General features: G+C 42.3%; 2 protein-coding genes and 1 long non-coding RNA gene across 5 annotated transcripts in view; 2 read left to right on the forward strand and 1 right to left on the reverse strand.

Annotated features, from left to right (window-relative positions):
• The window catches only part of LOC111252385 (adenylate cyclase type 3-like), a 169,191-nt gene that overhangs the window by 73,233 nt on the left and 74,616 nt on the right, over positions 1 to 21,342 (forward strand). The window lies entirely within an intron of this gene.
• Positions 1,123 to 5,223, reverse strand: LOC111252386 (uncharacterized). The gene is made up of 4 exons (XR_002674184.2): positions 5,086 to 5,223; positions 4,860 to 4,928; positions 4,486 to 4,568; positions 1,123 to 1,312 (listed from the first exon to the last, which is right to left on the reverse strand). It is a non-coding gene; the product is annotated as an uncharacterized LOC111252386 (long non-coding RNA).
• LOC111252387 (uncharacterized) lies at positions 5,201 to 11,732 on the forward strand. 3 transcript variants are annotated; one of them, XM_086993632.1, is made up of 4 exons: positions 5,201 to 5,858; positions 6,016 to 6,544; positions 7,106 to 7,244; positions 10,660 to 11,732. In XM_086993632.1, the coding sequence occupies exons 2-4, from the start codon at positions 6,521 to 6,523 to the stop codon at positions 10,806 to 10,808; spliced, it is 312 nt and encodes a 103-aa protein (XP_086849758.1). In that variant the 5' UTR covers positions 5,201 to 5,858; positions 6,016 to 6,520; the 3' UTR covers positions 10,809 to 11,732. The 3 variants fall into 3 exon arrangements, with proteins under 3 accessions (XP_086849758.1, XP_086849759.1, XP_086849760.1); XM_086993633.1 differs by having other exon boundaries at positions 5,201 to 5,651; XM_086993634.1 differs by lacking the exon at positions 10,660 to 11,732 and adding an exon at positions 7,552 to 7,774.

Genomic DNA, 21,342 nt, shown 5'->3' on the forward strand with positions numbered 1-21,342 from the left:
GTTCAGCTAAGCCGTGCGTGTATCAGGGAACATCTTAAAATCTGCCACCATATTTTGTTTGTTATATTGTTTTTTTGTTACAGCCGTGGGTACTTGAAAGAGAAATGTATACACCCGCAACCCTTCTATGAGAACATATTATTCACGATGTATGTCCTAACCAAGTAGCTCTCTGTTGGAGCATAATTCCACTTTAAACTTATTATATTAAGCATTACGATGCCACCGTTGTAGTTTATAGTGGAAAAATCCTAATTCATTGTACACTATAAGTATCCTTCCGTAGCTGGGGGGATCCTAGTTTTCCATGGTATACACGTTTGAGGCGTCTGGAGCATCGACAAAGAGCTATCAGTTTATTCGGGTTAATGATAAATTCATTTTAAAAGAAGCTAGCTTTCCTCTTTCATCGCCTAACGGTGTTATCGTACATTTTACGCACGTTATATGCAAACATACTGTGCATTAATAAAGCCTTGAACTCTCTCTTTCCCTTCCTCTTCCCCTAGTCGTTAATGCAAATATCGCTCGCGATGTTCTGAGTAATCAGTCCTCGATCCGTTGCTCGACGGTTTCGGAGGACGAGCTTAAAGACAAACAATCCAGCTCCCTTGGTTCGTTCTTCTCTAGCTCTGGCAAATGTTCGCATTGGATGTCCTGGTGCTCATATGGCTGGCGGCCAAATATGGATGCGTTTCTAAGTCGGTTGTTGTCGCCAAAAGATTTGACATCCTACACAGTGACCCCACAGACAATAGCTGTGATCAGGCCGTGAGAACAGCATCACGAAAGAGCGAGGAGAGATAATGAATAGAACGTGCTCGATGCTATGACAGGTCTCGTCCCAATCTGTTATTTGATTGTCTATAAGCTCAGACCTACAATAAGGCTGTAAGCGTTGCTGATGACGTCGAGCGTGAGGTCGTGAGAAGGCCACAGATGGTGGTCCTCCAATAAGGGAATACGAGATTACAGTGATACGCGATCTTGGCACCATCTGTGATGGCTTTTTTGACCACCGAAACAACAAGTGCTAATGAAGGATTGTTCGTCGCGGCGTCGGGCTGTTTGTTCTTTCCAAACGTAAACACGTTTATTTAGACTAAAATAATGATAGTGATATACGTTAATAAAACAAAACTTTATTAACAAATATATGGGCACAGGACTCCACCGAACTGCGTGTTTCTCAGACTTTGCGTACTTCAAAGACGATGTCCTGAGCTCAGCTAACGCTTGCTGTCTACTCCTACCGGGTGGTCCAGCATCCAGTCTATAGTTTCTCTCAAATAGACACTTCGTTGAAGCTATTCTGAAGCACAAAATAAAGGAAATTGAGTAGTCAGATATTTATCTTACTACTAAAAAGGCTAACAGCTTACGAATATATTCAGAATGCAATTCGACCTCTTAACTAACGTCAGTTAGCCAAAGGGCATAGAGAAGCGTATCGCATTGACGGATGTATTGGGAACGCAAAACCTAAGCGAGGCATCTTTCTGGTTTTGCGTTCCCAACACATTTTATGTTGTGCAGCGTTTAAATCTATCAGCGATACCCAATTTGCTCTGATATCGTGTGTCGGTCGTAAAAGCGTCTAGTGTTAACACAGCAAACGATGCAATATTACTGAAAAAAGAAAGGTCTTATGATGTATATATGTCGTTTCCTCACCGGGACGTTCCTTATATGTCAGCAAGGTTTCGACTTTTGTATATTGGGTCGAAATGTTGACCTTAGTATTGCAACATGTGTGCACTAATGGGTAGAGGGGTATCCAAGTATTATATAATTTGATTGTATAGCCTTTAGCAGCAAGCTTCTTGTGTCCATGTTAAACGAATGCGTCAATTTTCGTACCGTCGAAATTGTTACTAATCTCGCCTTGGCATAAATGCTTCAGAATGACAAATCTGTCAGCCAAAGGCGAAACGTTTTCTCGCCTATGGGAATATTCATATTTAAAAGTATATCTATCGGGACTTTTTCGAAGCATGCGGCTTTAAGGCAAACCAGGATTTAAACAGAGTGTTATGTAAGACTAACCGCGTTGGGTATATATGTCGAGAAACATGCAATTGCCTATGAATACGCGTCTGTGGGGAAACAAATGTTGGGGAGAAACCCCACTATGTGTGTATCTCAGCTTCGTTCTCGTCTTCGCTCGTCTGCTGCCGCTGCTAGTCCTAGCAGTAGTAATAACAAAAATGCAGTAGTTCTGAAAGGAACATCTCCCGTTGGAAACAGCTGGCCATGCATAGGCAGACCAGATATTCATTGCTTGGATATTTTCGATGTAGCAAAACCCTAAGCGTAAGGCAGAAAGCCGGAAATAGCGGAGGTGGCAATGAGAATGTCGGTACGTTCACGAAACGAGGGACAACTTTTGTATTGAGTAAAGGAGGAAAGACCGACTAACGGTAGATAGAACTATGGAAAGAAGCAGAACAGGACGAGGTTGCGGCTTACAATATCATTCTCGACATGGTTTCTACGAAGCACTAGCACGGGTCGAGGTATCGGCCCGATTACATCGTAGAGGTACAGAGTCGACACAGAAAACGGAATTAGCTTGATTCTACGGTACCTTTTATAAAAAAAAAAACTCTAAATAAACAGCGCGCATCCCTCACGTAAGCCGGCAGGCCAGACCGCCCTCGTAAAAAATCGTCACATTACGCTGTTTCAAAAACTAGGACGTTAGAAAAGGACCTGGCTTGCTAGTGAATCCAGTTTGCGAATCAATACTCTGGGTAGTCTCGTCGTATTAGAATTACACGTGACTGCGCTCCGGCGTTGACCGTTCTCTAGCCAGTGGCCCCCATCTCAACTTATATGGATATGTGCATAGTAGATACTCTAGTCGTAATGATAGAAGAGGCCTTCAGGAAAAATAATTTCGGAGACTTTTGCAAAATTTATGCAGAAGACTTCCGTGGCTCTGGAAGTGCCTACAGATATACCTAGTGACAGAGATCTTTGTTCTGTTCTCCGACGGATTTGATAGAATAAGAATCCGAATAGAGCAAAGCAGCAAGAAGTTGAGTGCCGCCACATCTCTGCAGATCCTCATCGCTTCATTGGTAAACAAATGTGCCTACACGAGCGGCCTAACCGCAGATATCTCAATGAATAAGCTTGCATTGGCCTTGATGCCTATGCGATACCGCGTGGCGATACGTTCCACTTAGGTGTAAAATGACTCATAAAATCTCTCTGAATATATTTGATTTCATTTCTAAAAATAGCCTCTAGTCTATCCCCCTTGATCGAGTTATATTCGAAAATTTCTAATTTTAGTACAGACTCGCTGAAACATCAGTTGCAGAAGATCACTATACGATACATCGTATTGGGTAAATATCATTCATGAGAACGAAACAGTGCAGGGGCCCTACAGTCCTAGTTATACCATGAAAAGACTTAAGGAAAGCCGCTTAAAACAAGCCTTTAACCTCCGCTAAGGGCAGAGAGTGTGAACATGAAGCAGCGTGATTATGACAGACGATGTCGGTAAATTGTTCGCAGCTTGCTTCTAACACGAGACAAAATAGACCAAGCAATAGAGCCCACTTCACCTCTGCTGGAGATAATAAAAAAAAAAAAAACATTCATAGAAACTTTTATGGAGTAACGAGGGAAACCATTTGACGTGCCATTTTGTAGTGAGCTTTATTTTGCAAGATTTGCACAATTTTATTTCGAGGAGAAATTTAACAAATAGACATATTAAACTTGCAACGACAGCGAACTTGATTCAATTTGTGTAATGCGTAGCATAATTGTGTTAAACGTATCGTAGGTGACGAATACGCAGAGTATAAAGCCGTCTGGTATCTGTAAAACCCTGATGCCAATTCCTCTTCGAAAACGTAGAACTGGTGAGAAGCCCCAACGCTCTACAAAGGGTTATTAGGCCTGGATGCCTGCCTTCGCTTTACCAGACTAATCTTAATAACAATGAAAACCTTAATAACAGCATTCGGGAGGGATGTATAGGGCGTCCGGCTACCCTAAGGCATGTATCGATTTCAACTAGCCTACAAAGTACGCCTGTGCGAAAGATTCTTGACGCGTGGCAGATGAAGGTCCCCGCAAGCATTCACATGAGCCCACTGCTGACAGACTCGAGAAGAGTTCTCCCTATCTAACAGCTTTTACGAGCGGAATGTAAATAAAACGGACACACTACGACCAGACTCATTGTGGAAGCTAACGTTTTCGTGGAAAGCTTCTGCAAAAACTACACAACAACAAAACTTGCTGCCATTTGGAGAACCTTATACCTGTGCTTGATCAAGAATCAGAAATGCGAAAACGTAGTGAGTTTTATTTACTTAAATAAATCTTTGCATCCAAATCCTTGATAAAAGAAGCACAAACGAAAATTACAAGAGGTCTATGGATTCACGATCTCCAGTGCTACCGATACTTGATCTTGCTGTTCGCAAGCTAAATCAAGCCAGCGTATGCAAAGTCTCTTACCCAACAAAGTCTCCTAAATGTTATCGTGTGCTTCATATTTTCGAAGATCGATAGCTAAACGATTGGCTGGGCACGTCATGTACCTGATAGAAACCGAAACAGACAAACTCATATGGTACGCATTAGAGGGGGAACTCGATTGTAACTTTCATTAAATAGATTCTGTCTGCTAGCATAAAACTATAGCAAATCTGGCAGTACGTAAGATGACAAATATGTGCTGCAATAGAATCTACCAGTGGATATATACTAACTAAGTTAAAAAACGCAGATACGATAAACACTTGACGAATATGACCTGTTTTTTATGTCTCGAAGACTCATACAACCACGTTTTTCATTATTTTCTGCTTAGAAAAAAATATCTCTCTTACCACCATCCGTATACTTGATATGCGGTAGACGACATGTTCCTCATGTATTTATCAAGTATGTTTATAATACTGCAAAGGAATAAGAAGACCATGTAAACCGACGGGCACAAAACGTGTTGCATATTTGACAGATCTTATACATAAGCTCCAGTTGTGATACCAAGTGATCCTTCTTTTGGCAAATAACATCGACAAAGTAATGCCCATCTATGATGATGCTATTCACCTGTCACCGGGCTGATGAAGCATTTTTTTTCTATCTTTTTACGTATTCGCTGCCGGTTGTGTTCGCTCGTCTTAGCCGGCCGATCCTTCTTTTCTTTCAGACCTTATAAGATGGCGGAGCAGACAAGCAGCGCTGCTTGCTAGTGGCGCCGCCATTGCCGGCTGCCGTCTGCTCGCAAAGAAACAGAAACATACTCTGCAAGAGTAGCAGGAAGGGAACAGCGGCGTAAAAGAACAAGCGCAAGCGGAGAGCGGAGTAACCCATTTGTTGTTAAGGGACTAACGACAGCAATGACCAAGCTCATTGTGATGATGATCACCTAGCGATCCATTGGCCTTATTAAAATAACTGTGCTGTTACTAGCGTCTTTTCGGGGCCAGTAGCGTATAACTACAGATAACCCATAGGGTGCACTGGTTGCAGCAGCCTACAGCTCATGATCGACTGCTAGATTTCGGTCGCCGCCGCCGCCGCCGCCGTTGCTGCTGCCCCTGGGTGAACGAGAAACGCTCGTTGGATCACTAAAAATGGCGATGACAACCACACCAACAGCAACGGCTTCCCGTGTGGGTGTTTCATTTTTTTGTGTTCCCGTATTACTTTCGCTGGCTTTGGCTGGTATTCTCTCATTCTAGTTCCTGCTTGATTCGTGACCTTCTTTCCTAATGAGCAGAACCCGAACTGAGAGTGTCTGAGAAAGTCGCTTTCAGATGTAGCAGTTTTTCGTTTTGCTGTTACCTATACCTTTTTCGGATTTGATTATAAGCAATGTCGTAAGTAAGTTTTCCAACTTGGTTAGTTGTTAGGTAGTCAAACGGACGGGCGGGAGGGCATATAGGTCCGCCACCGGGTCCAGTCAGTAGAGAACAACCGGCTTCTGATGACCTTATAGCGTAAATTGCCGTTTTCTGTTTCCTTGACCTCTCCTAGATGCGGCTGCAGCAGCAATCGCCTAGATAGAAGATCCGGGTGGCACAGCACGCGTCTCACCCATGGGCTTTTTTTACTATAATAGCTTTTAGTTCATCGCCGAAGCGATCCTCAACGATAGCAGCGGCTTGTGCCGGTGAAAAACAGAAGGCCACTGAAGGCAGGAACAACGGCATCAGGCGCAAAACAAGTCAGTCCGTTACTGTTGTTGCCATGTTTACGTGATGCTGTCCGCAAATGACTCCAATTCTTCTCGTTTCATCTGTCCGAGTCTCGTTATTATTCGATGAGGTGTCGACGCAAAGCTAGGCACAGCTGACGTGAGGGCGTTAAATCCAGCGATATCCTGAGCGACAAACTATGGCGGGCCGTATGCATCACTTTTCGTCTCGTGAATGTATCTCGTCGCTCGCGCACGCAGCAATGACTGTTCGTGTTCTCTGCTGTATGTAGCCAGAGGGGTTGGACTGCGCGTGGGGGTAGGAGCTGGGAGTGATGAAGCTGAATGAGCGGGAATGAAACAAAGAAGGTAAATGGAAAGCGGCTCTTTGGATGGCCAAAAAATAGATTGATGTCCACCGTTTGCAATAATGGTGCACTTTCGTGAGAGTCCTAAGACGGAACTCGTGGAACAATGAAATTCCGTTAGGATGACGCCATAGTGCTGGCCACGTGAACTAGGATCGGAATTAGAATTATGCCGTGCCAAGTGTGAAGAACCTGAGGACAAGTCTGAAGTAGGCGACCCTAAAAGCGCAGGAAAGCTAAATATTTGTAGTGATAGCTCAGAATGGAAATAATTAAATTTAAAAAAGAAATAGTGATGTTGGATCACAATGAATTTTGTCTGGCTAGAAAGAAGCGAGGGTCCGGACGTGTCCAAAGGTTACACTTGATCATTAGTTTTATTGGCTTCTACTGTGCAAAAAATCATTTATAATTAAGAAAATATCTTCAACAGAACTAGATCCCTTCTGTAGCTTTATACTTTTGACAAATCTGCTACTGGACAAAACCAACCTTCTTGCAAGAAATAACTATTTATACAATGATATCGTATTGGTTTCGTTTTTTTTTTCTTTTATATTAGGGAGAGAAATGGGCCAAATGGCCAATTCTACGACCAGCTAAGCAGTCAAACGTTCGCCCCCTATCTCTAAAGTCGTACCACTCAGGATTTTTCGGTATTAAATTCGTCGACAAATTCGCCGTCGTGAAGAAAATGATAGGTAACTTTTTAAAGACGATATAATCATGGCTGATAAGTTTTCGGTTCCGTGTAGTCGTCTGATTGATAAGCAATAGTCTAACAGGCTTTGGGATTCACGATAATCGTCGTCACCCTATCGGTCGTCTGGAAGTTATCGAAGAGAATTAATAACAGATCTATAGTTAACAGTTAGCTAGCGGCCAGCCGCAAAATTATCAAAATTATTTAACTGTTCCAGTTGTCTTCATAAAAACTGACTTAGATCAGCTGGTTTATGCACACGTTGGTAGATTGTTTCTTTATTTGAATATCCAAATCCTTTTCAGAACAACAACATAAATAGCTTCTCTCAGAACTCCGTCTACTTTAATTGATCAGTCGACGTTAGTTTTGAGGAAATTCGTTATGGCTGTCGAGTTGGTACCTTTCAAAAAACGCAGTTGGTCGACGGCTACCCACTAAACGCGGTTTTTCTGGAATATGGCGCTGAAGACAGTTTGAAAAACGGCACCAAGGCACGTTTGTATAGCCCGTATCTGTATATCTATAAGCTACTTACACAGAACGTTTACAGACTATCAAACTTAATTGCTCAGGCTAGCAGGCTTCCGTGAACATTGTTGTATATCCCATCTTAAGGCCAGATCTATGCGATTAGAAAAAATGTTCCGCCGTGTGTCGGAAGATAAATTGTCAGATTGTATTAGGAGAGCCATCGAATTCAGCCGTACAGCCATGGCAGGACGACAGGACACTCTGTGCAGCAGAGAAGGTGCCATTGGGAGGCCTATGCGAAACTTTAGTTAACAGTGGATATCTTCTTTGTGTGCCAGAGTCCTATGTTCTGTCGCATTCTAGTCAATCTAGAAGCTGCATAACGTTACAATCAAAAACAAGTTCACACCATCTGATCCAGTAAATTAACTTTTAAAATTAATACACTCACATTCACTGAATGAGAGACTGTATCTGTAACATCATCTTACGTCACTTTATCAATCAATGGCGGTGATGGGGCAAAATGTCGTTGCAGACTACAATTTTTTTTGCGCATACCACTTAAAAAATCAATGGTCAATCGTTAAACAAACAACACGGTTTTAGTTATTTACCTATCTCCTTGGCATACCCGACTTACGCCTAAATATATGGACTTTCTTTTAATCATATATAGTACGATCTAAACTAGCAGTAAACTTATGTCAGTTTATCAGATGATAATGGTCTTTGGACTAGTTAAGTTGGACTAGGCATAGAATATAAATGTCGGTTGAACCAAGGATATCACTTAAATTAGTTAAAAAGATGGGGTTTTTGTCGCTACGTGATGGACATAGCGTACTAATTTCATCTCTTCTAGGGCTATCTGTGCCGTTCACTGCTCCAATGATATCGATATTTACCAAGTTTGTGGCAGTATCGGAATCTGCTGGTTTGCCCTGTCGAGCAGGGCGCATATTGCAGACTGACCTTATTAAGGATGCGACAGGCACCACGACAATATTGTGCCTCAACGTGCCTTTGAGCAGGTTGGTGTGATACCATTTATGCGACAGCAGGCACTAGGGGCGAAAGGTAGAAGGGGGTGCAAGCGGAAAACGACAAAATTTACAACAGCGCTACTTGTTTATTCGGCGCTGGTGGCATACAATCTAGGTCTGGCGACAAACCTGCTTGTCTGCGTCGCCCCGTATGTGCATCGTAGTCGCAGAAGCTACGCATGCGATGACGGGTTGCGGATTGCCATCGGGTAGTCAACTAGATCAGGTAGATTCACCCACATCAGTACCATCAGCACCTCAAAGTTCAACGTAGAGTGACGGGCGGCCAGCAAATCCTCAGCAAAAGAAGTACCAATATTTGATAGGCGAACGCGCAGGCGGACATGTGTGTGTAAATACAGAGCAGCGCACAAATGAAAGCAATATACTATTTCTCTAATATGACTAGTACAATCTTACGCTTACACACAAACAAAAGCCGTCATCGGTTACGCTGCTGAACTGTAGCCAGAGCTAAATGTCTGCGGGCGCCTTTTACTCACGCTTAGGCCTGGAGAGCGATGTAGCGGCCTACCGAATCCAATAGGTCTGCCCGTACGATATGAGTGCTACTTTAAAATCGATAGCCAGATAAGCTGCTAGTCAAAGTGAAGCCGTCTTATCTCGAAAATTTGACAACTCTCTCGCACAAACACCGTTTCTGTAAAACGTAATGTAACAACAACGTCGTTCAAGATCGGCCCAACACGGCGCTGCAAGCAGAGGCCCTTAGTGGTACCACCAACGTGGCAGAAATCGCTTAAGGAGACAGCGTGTTTCGCCTATGGGCAACCAAAGTTCAGTGAAACAGAATGGTTTTTTACGACGCTTTATAGAATGGTTGTTTTTGATCCCTATTTTATAGCATTATAGTTTTGAAATTTACCTTCGAAATCGTAGCGGAACTTTACGCGCTGTTGGGTCAGACGTACATGCACGTCAGCGTGCAGGCGTCTATGCGCCAACAGTAATCAGACGACTAATTGTCATTGTCTGCGTCATCAATATTGCAGTAACGACGGCAGCGGTGCTGAGGCTGGACTCGACATTGCGACTGCTAGTCATATCGAGCTTATCAATAAATTGGTTATAATACAAAGGTTCTGAGGCGAAAGCAGCGCCAACTAAATTAATAAACTGTGTTAAGATTGAGACTAACTTACCCTAAGAGAGTGGGCGAAATGACGAAAAGCGAGCCAAGTACCGTTTGTCCGGCTCTTTGAGCGCGTACACAGGTGTATATAAATAAGTATTTGTTAATGATATACTTGAAAATGGGTGGGTTCAAAAGCTCAAGTTAAAACGCTTTTCAGTTGTAATAAATGATCATTTCTTTATCAGGCATTATTTCTTCAACGATACACAGATACTGCGAAAGTCTCGCTTGTTTGTTCTATCGTCAAGTCGCCTATAGAAGCGTATGAACGCCAAGGATATTGCTCCTCATCGTAACGGGTTACCGTAAAGCTTTTTGCTTAACTTTTATCAGAGCTAATTTTCATTACCGGTTGTTCAAGTTAGAAGGGACACCTTTGGGTTCATGAGTGTGAAATCAACTCAAAAATGGCTTTTTTTTTGTTTTTTTTGTTGTTCTTTCGTCTTGTTTCCAAATTAGGGAGAGAATATGGTTGATTACAAGCTTAACTGACTACCAACGTGCTGTCATGAATGCAATTCCCTTTTGTCTTTTTAACAATAATATTTGTGTGTGAAAAGGAGCTAAAAATGATACTGCCAGCCCCCTTTCCCGACACGTCAGCCTAAATGGGCCGACAAAGTGGTATAGCATTCCGTAACTACTGCTACTGTTGCAGCTGTTATCATCGAATTCGGTACGACGTATTTGTGTTTGTAGACCCCGTCATCTTTCCCTCTTTGTGTTTTGTGGAACAGGTTCGTCCCACCGCCGAGAAGCCAGTCTGGATGGCCATGTTTGTTTTAATAGTGTCAGAAAAGCGGAAACATCCCCTACTGCGTTACGCTCGAAGGCTCTGGGCTCCCTTATCAACAACGGAAATACAGAACAAATTAAAGTAATATAACAGCTATCTGTAACAACGGTTGAAAAGGTGCCGACCGATCGCTCAGTGAGTCGATGGTCCTTGTCAGCGACAGCTTAGCTTAACGTCGTTGTTATCATATGGGTTGACGTTTCGCTAATCGAGTGAGTGGCCGCAAGGACAACGAAGCTCTATCATTGCCAGAGGAACTGTCAGTGTGGCCGACCGCGTTGATGTCAGGCGTTCGACGAAGATAACGACTCAAAGATAATGAAAGTCCACTCATTGACAGGTGTTACCATGTAAGGTGTAATCAGTCTCGCTTCGCACAGTCGTTAGGTGGTGCCGGCCGAGGTGTCCTCGATAACAGCCAAAACCGTTTACTGACCTTGGAAACCAACGAAGCCCTTTCACCTATATTGAATCAAATAAACTGATCAAGGTTTCGGGCTCTACAAAAACCTTTTCTAGGAGTGCCTTAGCACGCTTACCATTTAAGAGAAAAATTAGACAGTAAACACACAGAGAAGGTTTTTTTTTTTTAAAAAACAGTTGCACCATTAAAAAGAATAGAAAACCATGTCAGAAATGCTAATGTGTCACTCTAGGTAATAACATCCGCAATTTAGCTTCAACTGTTACCACGCCCTCCGCCGTACAATTCAAAGTATTAGTAGGAAAACTTAAAGTTGTCGGTGAATTACTGCTTCCCCCCTAGAGGTCTAACTATAATTTTTAAACGGCTAAAATAATAATTGGATAGGAAAGTTTAATACTAGATCTAATAAAAGAAAATACTTATAGCCTACGAATAATGTCGGTATGGACCTTTAATGAGTAGGGAAAATATTTAAAGTGCTTTAGAGTAAAATAAAAGAGAATAAGGATAATGATAATACTATGGTAAAATTTTATAGAATACGGCTCAGACTGATCGTAATAACCTTAATGCAACAATAAAAATCAATTCGCAACTACACATACTAAATGCAACAAGTTTTAACATATTTAGCTGGAAAAGCAATATCTTGTCGTAGATAGATATGATCACACCCTTCATATGGCATCAATTGTTTAAAAAGAGGCAAATCGTCCAGACGAGCTTTCTTAGAAAAGCGGATGCTAAAGGATTTCAAAGTTTTCTGACCATCCATAATATGTTTCACATTCACTATGATTGTCGTCCTTCTGCTACCTCTAGTGTGACATATGAATTACTGTGGCCTTAAAGTTTTGAAACTGCTAGGACTTATTGCCAAAATTCCTGGCACCGCCATTTTAAGGTCGCTCATAAGATGATGACACCAGGGCATAACGTGTTCTGATCTAAAAAACCATTACTCCATTTTTGCAAAATTGACAAATGTCAATTACCGCTGGTTCGCTTTAGTAGCAACCAAGGTAGGTCTAATATATTATATTCTGACGTTATGTATACGAAGCAAAACGCATAAACGGTGATGTACCAGCCATTGAACAGGAGAAGGTCATATGTATTTCGGTCGCATTAGCGACATTTACTGCTGGCATCTTTCAATCCCCGTTCGCTCTGATCGGAAAGACCAGGCGAGTGGGACAGGCTAACTCAGTTCGGTTCTGCGGCGCGCTAGGCATCGTCGGCCGCTTACATCACTATAGACGTCTGCTGAAATGGAAGTTTTCGCGTCGAATTCAAGATCCGATGTTTCGGCCTTCGCCGGACTCGGCCAAATACAAACGTCCTTTATCACATTTGTGGAAAAGAGAAAAAATGATAGCGCTGGGGAAAGGTCAAAAAGCTTTGCTAAAATTCTCTCTTTCTTATCCATAATTAAATTGGAAGAAAGTTGTATACAAACGTCAATGTGTAGGAATCCTTTGTTTAACTTTTATTCAACGAGAGCCGGATTTAGAGATTTATCCACAGCTGTGTTTAGTTGGTTGTTGGGATGCGAAAGGGTGCAAGGCTATTCTTCACAGTGAGTATCTGCAAGGACACTTGTGATAACAAGCAGCCTTCCATCGATGCGACCGCTCTTTATGATCTCCGGCCGACCACTTAGAGCGTATTTTCCACACATCTTACTGAGGATTTATCGTTTCTAATTTAGGCCTATAGAATACCTATAAATTTAGACGTAGATAAGTGACGATTATGGTGCACTGTTTCTATGCGCCATTAATTAACTCTGTTTATCACCACTTACATATTATTACGTTGGTACTTAATAACAATTCACAGCTGTGCTCTCTCTTTTGCGTGCTGCACACATGAGCGTCTTTCAGGCAGACTTGGCACCTGTCATTAAACTATAACGGAACTTGACAGTGCTGTCAATTGGCAAACACGAAGTCAATGTAAGATAACAAAATCTATATCAGAATGTGATGTAACCCACACGAATGCGCAATAACTGCGACATTCGTTGTGGCATAGGTATAAGTGACGTTAAACCGCACGTGACCACCATTTGTTTGCGTACCATGTACAGATACTGCTTTAAGAACATCTACACATTATTTTAAAAAGCCTGGTCTCCTATTGAACACTCCGCATCTAGCTGAAAGTCCTAGTCTAACCGCTTATATCGAGAACAATTAATATGGTGAACATATCTCTGTATGTTCCGTCAAATGTATTGATCCTCAACATGAAATAGAGTGCTTCTAATCTCGGCCTCGAATATAGACCAGCTCACATGTCTGGGATACTAGTAGCCAAATGTTTGACACTAAGAGCGCACAGAACGATATTAATAGAACGTTTAAAAGTGGCTTTGTTTAGATATGCCCAATTTCACCGTTGCAGAGCGTTCATCTCTAGAAAGACACACAGAGAGGACGAGTCCCTCCATCTCTTCCAACTTTCCTTCCATGCCAGTCAAGAAGCAACAGCGTTAACAGCAATTTCCGGATGAACCTCGCTAGTCGACGAAATAGGGAAAAATCCAGATCAGTATTTCCTTAGATGGGAGCAGCGAACTGGCCAGCCAGCCAGCCAGCCAGGACGGGGGGAGGTGAGGGGAACCAGTTCTATGATGGGCGTGTTTTTTTGGCTTCGACAGTCATTTCTGCCCTTCGAGTGCGTAAGGGTCTGCTTCTTGTTGGTGAATAAATTCAACGAGGAGGCGAAGGAATCTCATTGGCTACTTTAGCTCTCCAGCGCTGATTCGTGCGCCAAATCGAGGTGTTCCCCACTTTGAAGGCCAACTAGTTCAGTAGCGGCATGCTTGGGGGTCCCGGAGTCGGCGCCAAGATAAGCTCGGCTCATCTACACAGATCTAACCAACATTAGACTACTCGAATAAGAGTAATGGTAAACTAGCGCAGGCAAAAAACAAGGAAAAGAAAGGGCGCGTGAAAGGGAGAAACAAATAATATCATGTACAGTTTGTGGGAGTTAGTAGCCAAGAGTAGGAGTACCGCAAGGGAGAAAGGATTGTATGATACTAATCTAATAAAAACAAGGCTACCACGCCGCCAGACCCGTCGCCTATAACCCCAGTCGAATAGTTTACTGTACTTCTTCTGTTACGATTACTATTACATCCGCGGCTGCTGCTGCTAACGGTTAGGCACACCGGTCAACGGTTAGGCACCAAAAAGGGTTAGGCAAGATAACCGTGTGTTGGATCTGACGCTGACGAAGAAGGTGAATGACTAGCTCCGTTAAAAGATCAAGAAGCATATTCAGTATTGTACCGGCTATTAAGATGTTTAAGCATACGTAATTTTTTTTGCTCCTTTTTCTCTACACCCGTATTATAATTTACAAATGATTGTCTAACATACTAACTATCTTCGTTTTCTCGAGCAACGCTAGACGACAGCACCAGACGTCAAGCCTGAAACTGCCTACATTCAACATCAGGTCGTGTTCCAAACTGAAACAACGTTTGTTAAAATTAGGGTTGTTCACGAACACTTGAAAATTTACGTCATGGAAATAATCTTGAAATATTCGTTAACAAGCGTACTTCTGTTAACAACAAAAAAATGGCAGTCAACTTCCAAAAAGAAAAACACTTTTTTTATTGTATGGTCCGCGAGCAGCGTACAAAGCTACGTACCGCTCTGGATATGTACCATTCGAGACATCTCGAATAATCCCTATGTATGTTCTCTGTGCATTCACCGCCTAGACTATCACATTCTGTGCAAGTTTAGCGTTATAGGTGCAGGCCCTATCGTCTATGGACTGCGAATTTTAGAGAAGAACCACGTTATCTTATAAGCATTATCGTATCAATGATACGCATGACTTTAAGGAAATCATGCGTTCATTTAACCAGCAACCCTATTTGTTCGAACGTGTACATCCTGTTCTATCATATTACATATTGTTGAACTAAAAAAATAGGCATAAGGACTAAGGAAAGTGTTCTTACGCACAAAGTCACCTCTAGGTAATTTTTCTACCACGGGAGCTACTTAACAAAAATTGGATTATTGCAAATCCGAAACATAACGAGAAGACAGCCTTGCCTTTCATTCCTTACCCCTGCCTCTCCCCCGCCATGATAAAGAGTAATGATATTCTTTCTGACTAAAAACCTGCTGCTCACTCTCATATAATTTGCTTAAATATGTGTGCGGTGTGGTCGGTCACCCTTAAAGTGAAGGGCCACTGAGTTTACTGCCACTACCCTACCGGAAGATAGCTCACTTCAGTTCCCACAACTTTCTTATAGACATGTATAAGAAAGCAAATAGCCGCCAACAGATTCCCTTGAACGACTAAAATGTTTAAGTTAGCAGTGCGCTTCATGGGGAGAGGAATCAACTATCTTCGAGGAGAAAAGTGTTCACTATTCCACAGCTATATTGTTGAATGTAGTCTAGCGTCAGCCTACCTAGATCGCTTTAAGGGTAAATTTCGATCGGGCAAACGTACAGACAGACACCAATGTTAGATATAGATGACCGCTAGATAGAAATGAGAATGTCAGCCATATTATGTCCAGTAAAAAAATAGGCTGTTTCGAAAACAGTTGCGACTCCTGTTGATTAAAGCGTTTTTAAAAAAGAATGAAAAAAAAAAATACGTTCGGGTACAAACATGGGCAACAGAAGTTTGCTCTGTATCTATTTGTTAACTAATGCGTTACAAATGTTTGTTCTCCTTTTTGGCGAAAAAAGCATTTGCTTTCAAAACTTCGGGTGCCTTTTCTAGCTGCATCGGAAGAACTCACAATAGCAGTGCAAAGAATATTTACATATCTGTCTGTCACGCTTCCCTCAGGGGATTTTTCTGGCACAGTCAGATTGGCTGGTAGTATTCTCGAAAAGCACGTTCCTTGGGTCCAATAAAAGGTACAACGCGGATTGTTAGGCCGAGTTGCGCAATTCCATCCATCACGGAGTTTCGTAGATTCCGGCGACCACTTTAACTAGCGTCGTGGTTTTTATCGATGACCGTACGACGACAAACGGATAATAGAAAATAGGAAAAACCAAACTGATTTACGTGTGTAGCCCTAATATGGCGGATGAAAAGGAAAACGTGGCTGGCTGTGTCAAATGCATATTGTGCGAGACCAGAGCTTTGACAAACAATCTGCATTGGGATTCCTAACTAGTATAGATATAATACAAGCGCAGATAAGTAAGCAAAATAGTATAGAAATCCTTAAATGTGAGTTAACATGGGCAGATTTTATTACGCTCGGAAATACAATAAAACTAGCCGAGGCAACATGGCCCGCGGCCACAGTAGCATTAGACCATCAGTCGCTTGTGAGTCTGACAATGAGCACAAGCTATTGGTAAAAGGATGTCCGTGACGTCGCTTTTCCTTAAAAATTACAGTTATTTTACACATTTTTCGTTCAGGATATGTATTTATCCCGATACAACGAAATCCTTTGCTTGCACAAACTAATACACTCTACGGAACAGAATTAGCTTTTCTAGAACAACTAAGTATATACTATTTATGCTTTTTTTCAGTTTTATTATGTACTTCTAAGCCGCCAAACACGCGGCAGATTAGTTCCACGAATCTCTACTATTTCTAAGCTAAGGAAGCATTTTTATTGTTTATAAAGATTAGCTATCGAACCGAACTAGAATCTATAGACACTGCTATTCATAGAGAGCACAGGTTGTCCATGGCCTTTAAAGATATCGACTGCCTGACTGCCCTAGTCAAAGTTCGCCACTATTTAGAAGGTAAAACGGCAATCCAAAAGAGCATTTACATTACAGTCACTACCGGTTTTTTGTTCATAAATGATGTGTAGCTGGTCAGCGGTCTACCATCAGTCTGTTGTCCCAAGACTGGGACATGTGTTTTAGTGTCTTTGCCTGCCCGACCAAGACTAGAAAAGTTTTGGTTGGAATGTCCAACAATCTTTTCGACTATAGTCGGTCTGAGAAGGAGTAAAGTAAATTGCGCCTAAAGCTCTTAAAAATTGTCGTTGATCTGGGCCCATCTAAGCGCTTCAATGGTACGTATGACTTTTTTTTTTTGCTGATCTTCATTTCCTTAAACAGGTTCGCGCATTCATGACCGGCAAGATTGTCGTGTCTGGTAGTACACACAGCGGAAATAGAGGCGAGCATAAGCCCTGCTTAATGACTATACGCCGCAATCGTTTGCGCCCTCTGCTATCAGAGGCCAATCCTTATTACTATATTTAGGATGAACTAAGTTCACGCTATAATAGATTCGATCCTGCCTTCTGGCCGGCGCTCAGCTGCGAGAAATTCCTAGCTTCGCGTCAGATGATTTCCAAGGACGAAAACTATATCCAATTGATATCTAGAATCAAATCCCGCAAAATGTGACATGTGAAGGATCTGTTTATGCCAATTCTTGCATGTGCAGTATACCAAGGCTTCAAAAGGCGAGCGGACGAGAGCTAGAAGCCTTTTCTTTTCGACAAAGGTGGAATAAGGAAGCTCGAAAGCAGTGCCATCGTAAGCCTGTTATAAAAACCTGGAAGAAGACTTTCGTATAGGGAGCGTTTTAGGCCCAAATCACATGTTGAACCTTAACAGCTGGCATAGTTGATCTCTTCAAGAATTGCATTTCTATGAGTTTCTACAAAATGAGCGCGTTATCACATGCCTGGCCTCTACAGTGGAATACCTCTGGAATGAAGGCCGTCTTCCAAAGCAGATCGTTTAGCAGAAGCACCGGATTTGAATTAATCTATAAATGTACCTAGAGAAATTTTCTGAATTATTCGACGCATGTATTAATGCTGCCCGTGCACCTTGCATCGTTGCTAGATTAAACGCCCTCGATGATGGTAACTCTGCATGCATCTGGCAGAATGCCAGATCTCCATTTTTTTCAGTGCTACCTTATTGAAATAGCCATAATGCGAATTATTCTTGATTCCAAAAGTAAACAGCGTTTCTCGTCGATGAGCCTGTCCTCCTTCTCCGCTCTCCTCACTAAGACCTAGGAAGACATTTCGAGGGAGCCACTAATGGTCAGGGCCATCGTGCCCATGTTCTTTTTCGGATAATGCGTTTCCAAGATGGTTGTTACGTGTGCCGCTGGACATACTCCCTATTTCACTGGGAACTCAGGCATCCTTTTCAACATAGACAAGAAAAATTGCTTTTAATCTGTCTCATGTCTTCCTGATAAAATATCCGTTAGCAGTGAGGTTGTATGATCAGCTACTACAAAAGCAATGTTCTGATTTTGAACGCGTGGATTGCACACATTTTAAGCCATCGAACATTGATTGGCTGTTAAAATGATTTTCAGTATTTTTTTTACGGAAACAAAGGTGCAGTCATGTGCCACAGATGTATTCCCCGTGCTTACGTTGGACATGACAACGATAATGAACTACATCAATCTGGTTTGCAAGCATATTATTATCATTAGAACTATTCCATCAATTTCTATAATTTCAATATACCACTCCGGCCACTTTTTAGCATTCGAGTAGACATAGAACAAGAAATTAGCTCGGAAAGTACCAATTAAGGCGACCTAAGCACGATTAATACTGCTTCGTGTTACTGCCACGACGCTCCCTGGGAGTTCAACAAGAAAACTGAACAAGTGTCACCTTCAATGAGACGGACCACAAACGACACGTCGGAGCTCCATACGTTCCTCAAACGGTTCTCTATATGTATAGACTTATATTACATCCGCAACAAAAGCAAGTGGTCCAGCACCTAGTGCTATTGCTGTTATCACCACTATGACAATGTCTAGGTTCCACTGCACGTCACTGCACAACATCGACACTGGAAATACTACCGTACAATCGTCTGACTGTCGAAATGATTAAAATACAGGGCCCCACAATACTTGCTACGTCCTACCCAGTTTTCACTGTACTACATTGTCACAGAAACTAAGTTGCGTTTCGTTATATACTTATCACAATACGACCCACACACATGTGGGAGCTCTGTCGAGCAGTGATTTACTGGAAAAACTCTTCATTGCATCGCAATTCCGTTTTGAATCTATCACAAACTAATGGCCATCGGCATAGCACTGAGCGATGTCACAAGCGTTTGTTATCTTTGTTGAGAACTCGCACATCCTCATGTATCATGTAGAATCGCACGTGAAGCACACCAAGACAAAGTTATCTTAATACTCAACTGTATGTCGGTCAGCACTTGCATTCGACCAGCTCAATAGAGATAAGCAAGAAGGAAAACCTAAGTTCAGAAACGGTATTTCAGCAACCTTTGGGTCTCGTTTCCCCGACATTCGTATCGACAAATTCATGATATTTATCATCAATTCCTCCATTGACGAATTCACGAATCGGAAGCTGAGGCTTGCCGACCGATGCATGAGCGTATCAATAGTGTTTTGCAAATCTGTTACTGTCATCTTTACGTCTTCGATGCAAACCTAGAACTTCACTAGTTTCCTTAGCGTCAATCTCATGGAGTCGAGACAATTTTTTCTCAGTGATATTCTGTGTAGGCTTGGTTTTACTATTCATTGATGGCCTATAATCGTTTGTTTGAAATGAGCCAATGATGTCGTCATTTGCAAGAGCGCTCGATAGCAGAGCGGCTTTTACAGTACGCGAATTGACGAGAAAAATGTTTTGGTCCTTTGGATTAATTTCATTGCAGGCGATAGCGTTGCTTTTTGTCACTTTATAGCTCCCTGTTAGCAATTTTGCTTTGTCTTGGGGATAAAACTACCAGCAAGGGCTTGGGGTAGCATCTTCGTTTGGGACTTTCATCGATTGGCAACGTCGGGCGGGTCATACGAGCATCATTTCGTTAGAGCGTAGAGTGTATAGTGTCAGCTGTTGACTAGCGGAGGTCATTAAAAGTGACGGAAAAAAATCAGATATGGTTCCCCATCTTGCATGCTCAGATCAGTCCACCTACAATTACTATTAGAAACGATTTTCAGCAGCGACTGTAGCTTTGCCTAGCACAAACAAAGCGTACATCCAGTCAAATAGGTATGATCATTTGAAAATAATGTTGGGTTTATGAGCGTAGATTAACGAGCTATCGTTTGAATTAGCAACGACGTGATATCATGGTTAGCGCAATCGATATAACTGCGGCGTTCCAGCAGGGGCCGTTTGTCATCTGGTTCCGCTCAATTTCTCTTACATTCTAAAACAGCTATTCAACTGCTGTACTAGTCTTTTCCTCTTCCACCGGCACCCCTTTTAGCTTACTCCCCGTGATCCTAAGAGCCTCCGCCAGATACATGGTGAATATAATGGGCTAACGGTAGAGAGAAAGCGCGTGCGAAGGAAAAACCAGGTGCGATAAACACAGAGAAACAGCCTAACTTATTAACTTAGATAGCAATTCAACAGCATCGTAAAAGGCTCATTCACTGGCAGAAGTTTTTCGACGAAACCGCCAACGATGATGATGATGATCAGCGTTCTGCTGTCGTTTCTTCGCTCGAAACATTGGGCCAGTTTTTTTTATCAGTAGAAAACTTTATTGGCAATCTCTAGAGCTATTAGACAGTACTAGTGAACCTGTCGGCTTCGATGTTCGAAAACCCTAAATTCGCTCGATAATTTTATGGAGCTCAATATCAATGCTAACACCATAATCCAATACAAGATGTCATGTAAAGCATATACAATCGTTTTCTAAGCTGTTGCCCATCGAATAAATCCGTTCACAGATTGACTTCCGTTTCTCTTTCTGGGACCGCACTTATGATGACAAGACACATCATAATACTAGGCCACATTTGGGGAAGACACAAATTATGTTTGGGCTATTCAGACAAGTGGGTTACGCACGAGAGGGCACGTCCTAATGCCCAATAACTGCAGCAGACAGAACGACGCGTCGAGGAGGATAACACCGATGCAGACGCACAACTGACGTTGGCCACAGCCTTAGCTAGTACCAGCCAGTATCTATCGGACGATAGAACCCTGAATCATCCAACCTCATGAGGAATATCGTCTCTCATATTATACAGTATGCTAATCGAGACATGAACATATTGCAAAAGGAAGGAAGTCACCCTATTTTCGCCCGAACCGACCTATTCCCACCCTGGCCTGCATTTACAACGGCATACGGATAGATACATATATATATATATACATTCGATATTACGGTCGAAGGTATGATACTTGATTTACTATACTGCGGCTGTATC

The sequence above is a fragment of the Varroa destructor genome, unplaced genomic scaffold, assembly GCF_002443255.2.
Source record: "Varroa destructor unplaced genomic scaffold, Vdes_3.0 BEIS01000006.1, whole genome shotgun sequence".
NCBI classification, from domain to species: domain Eukaryota; kingdom Metazoa; phylum Arthropoda; class Arachnida; order Mesostigmata; family Varroidae; genus Varroa; species Varroa destructor.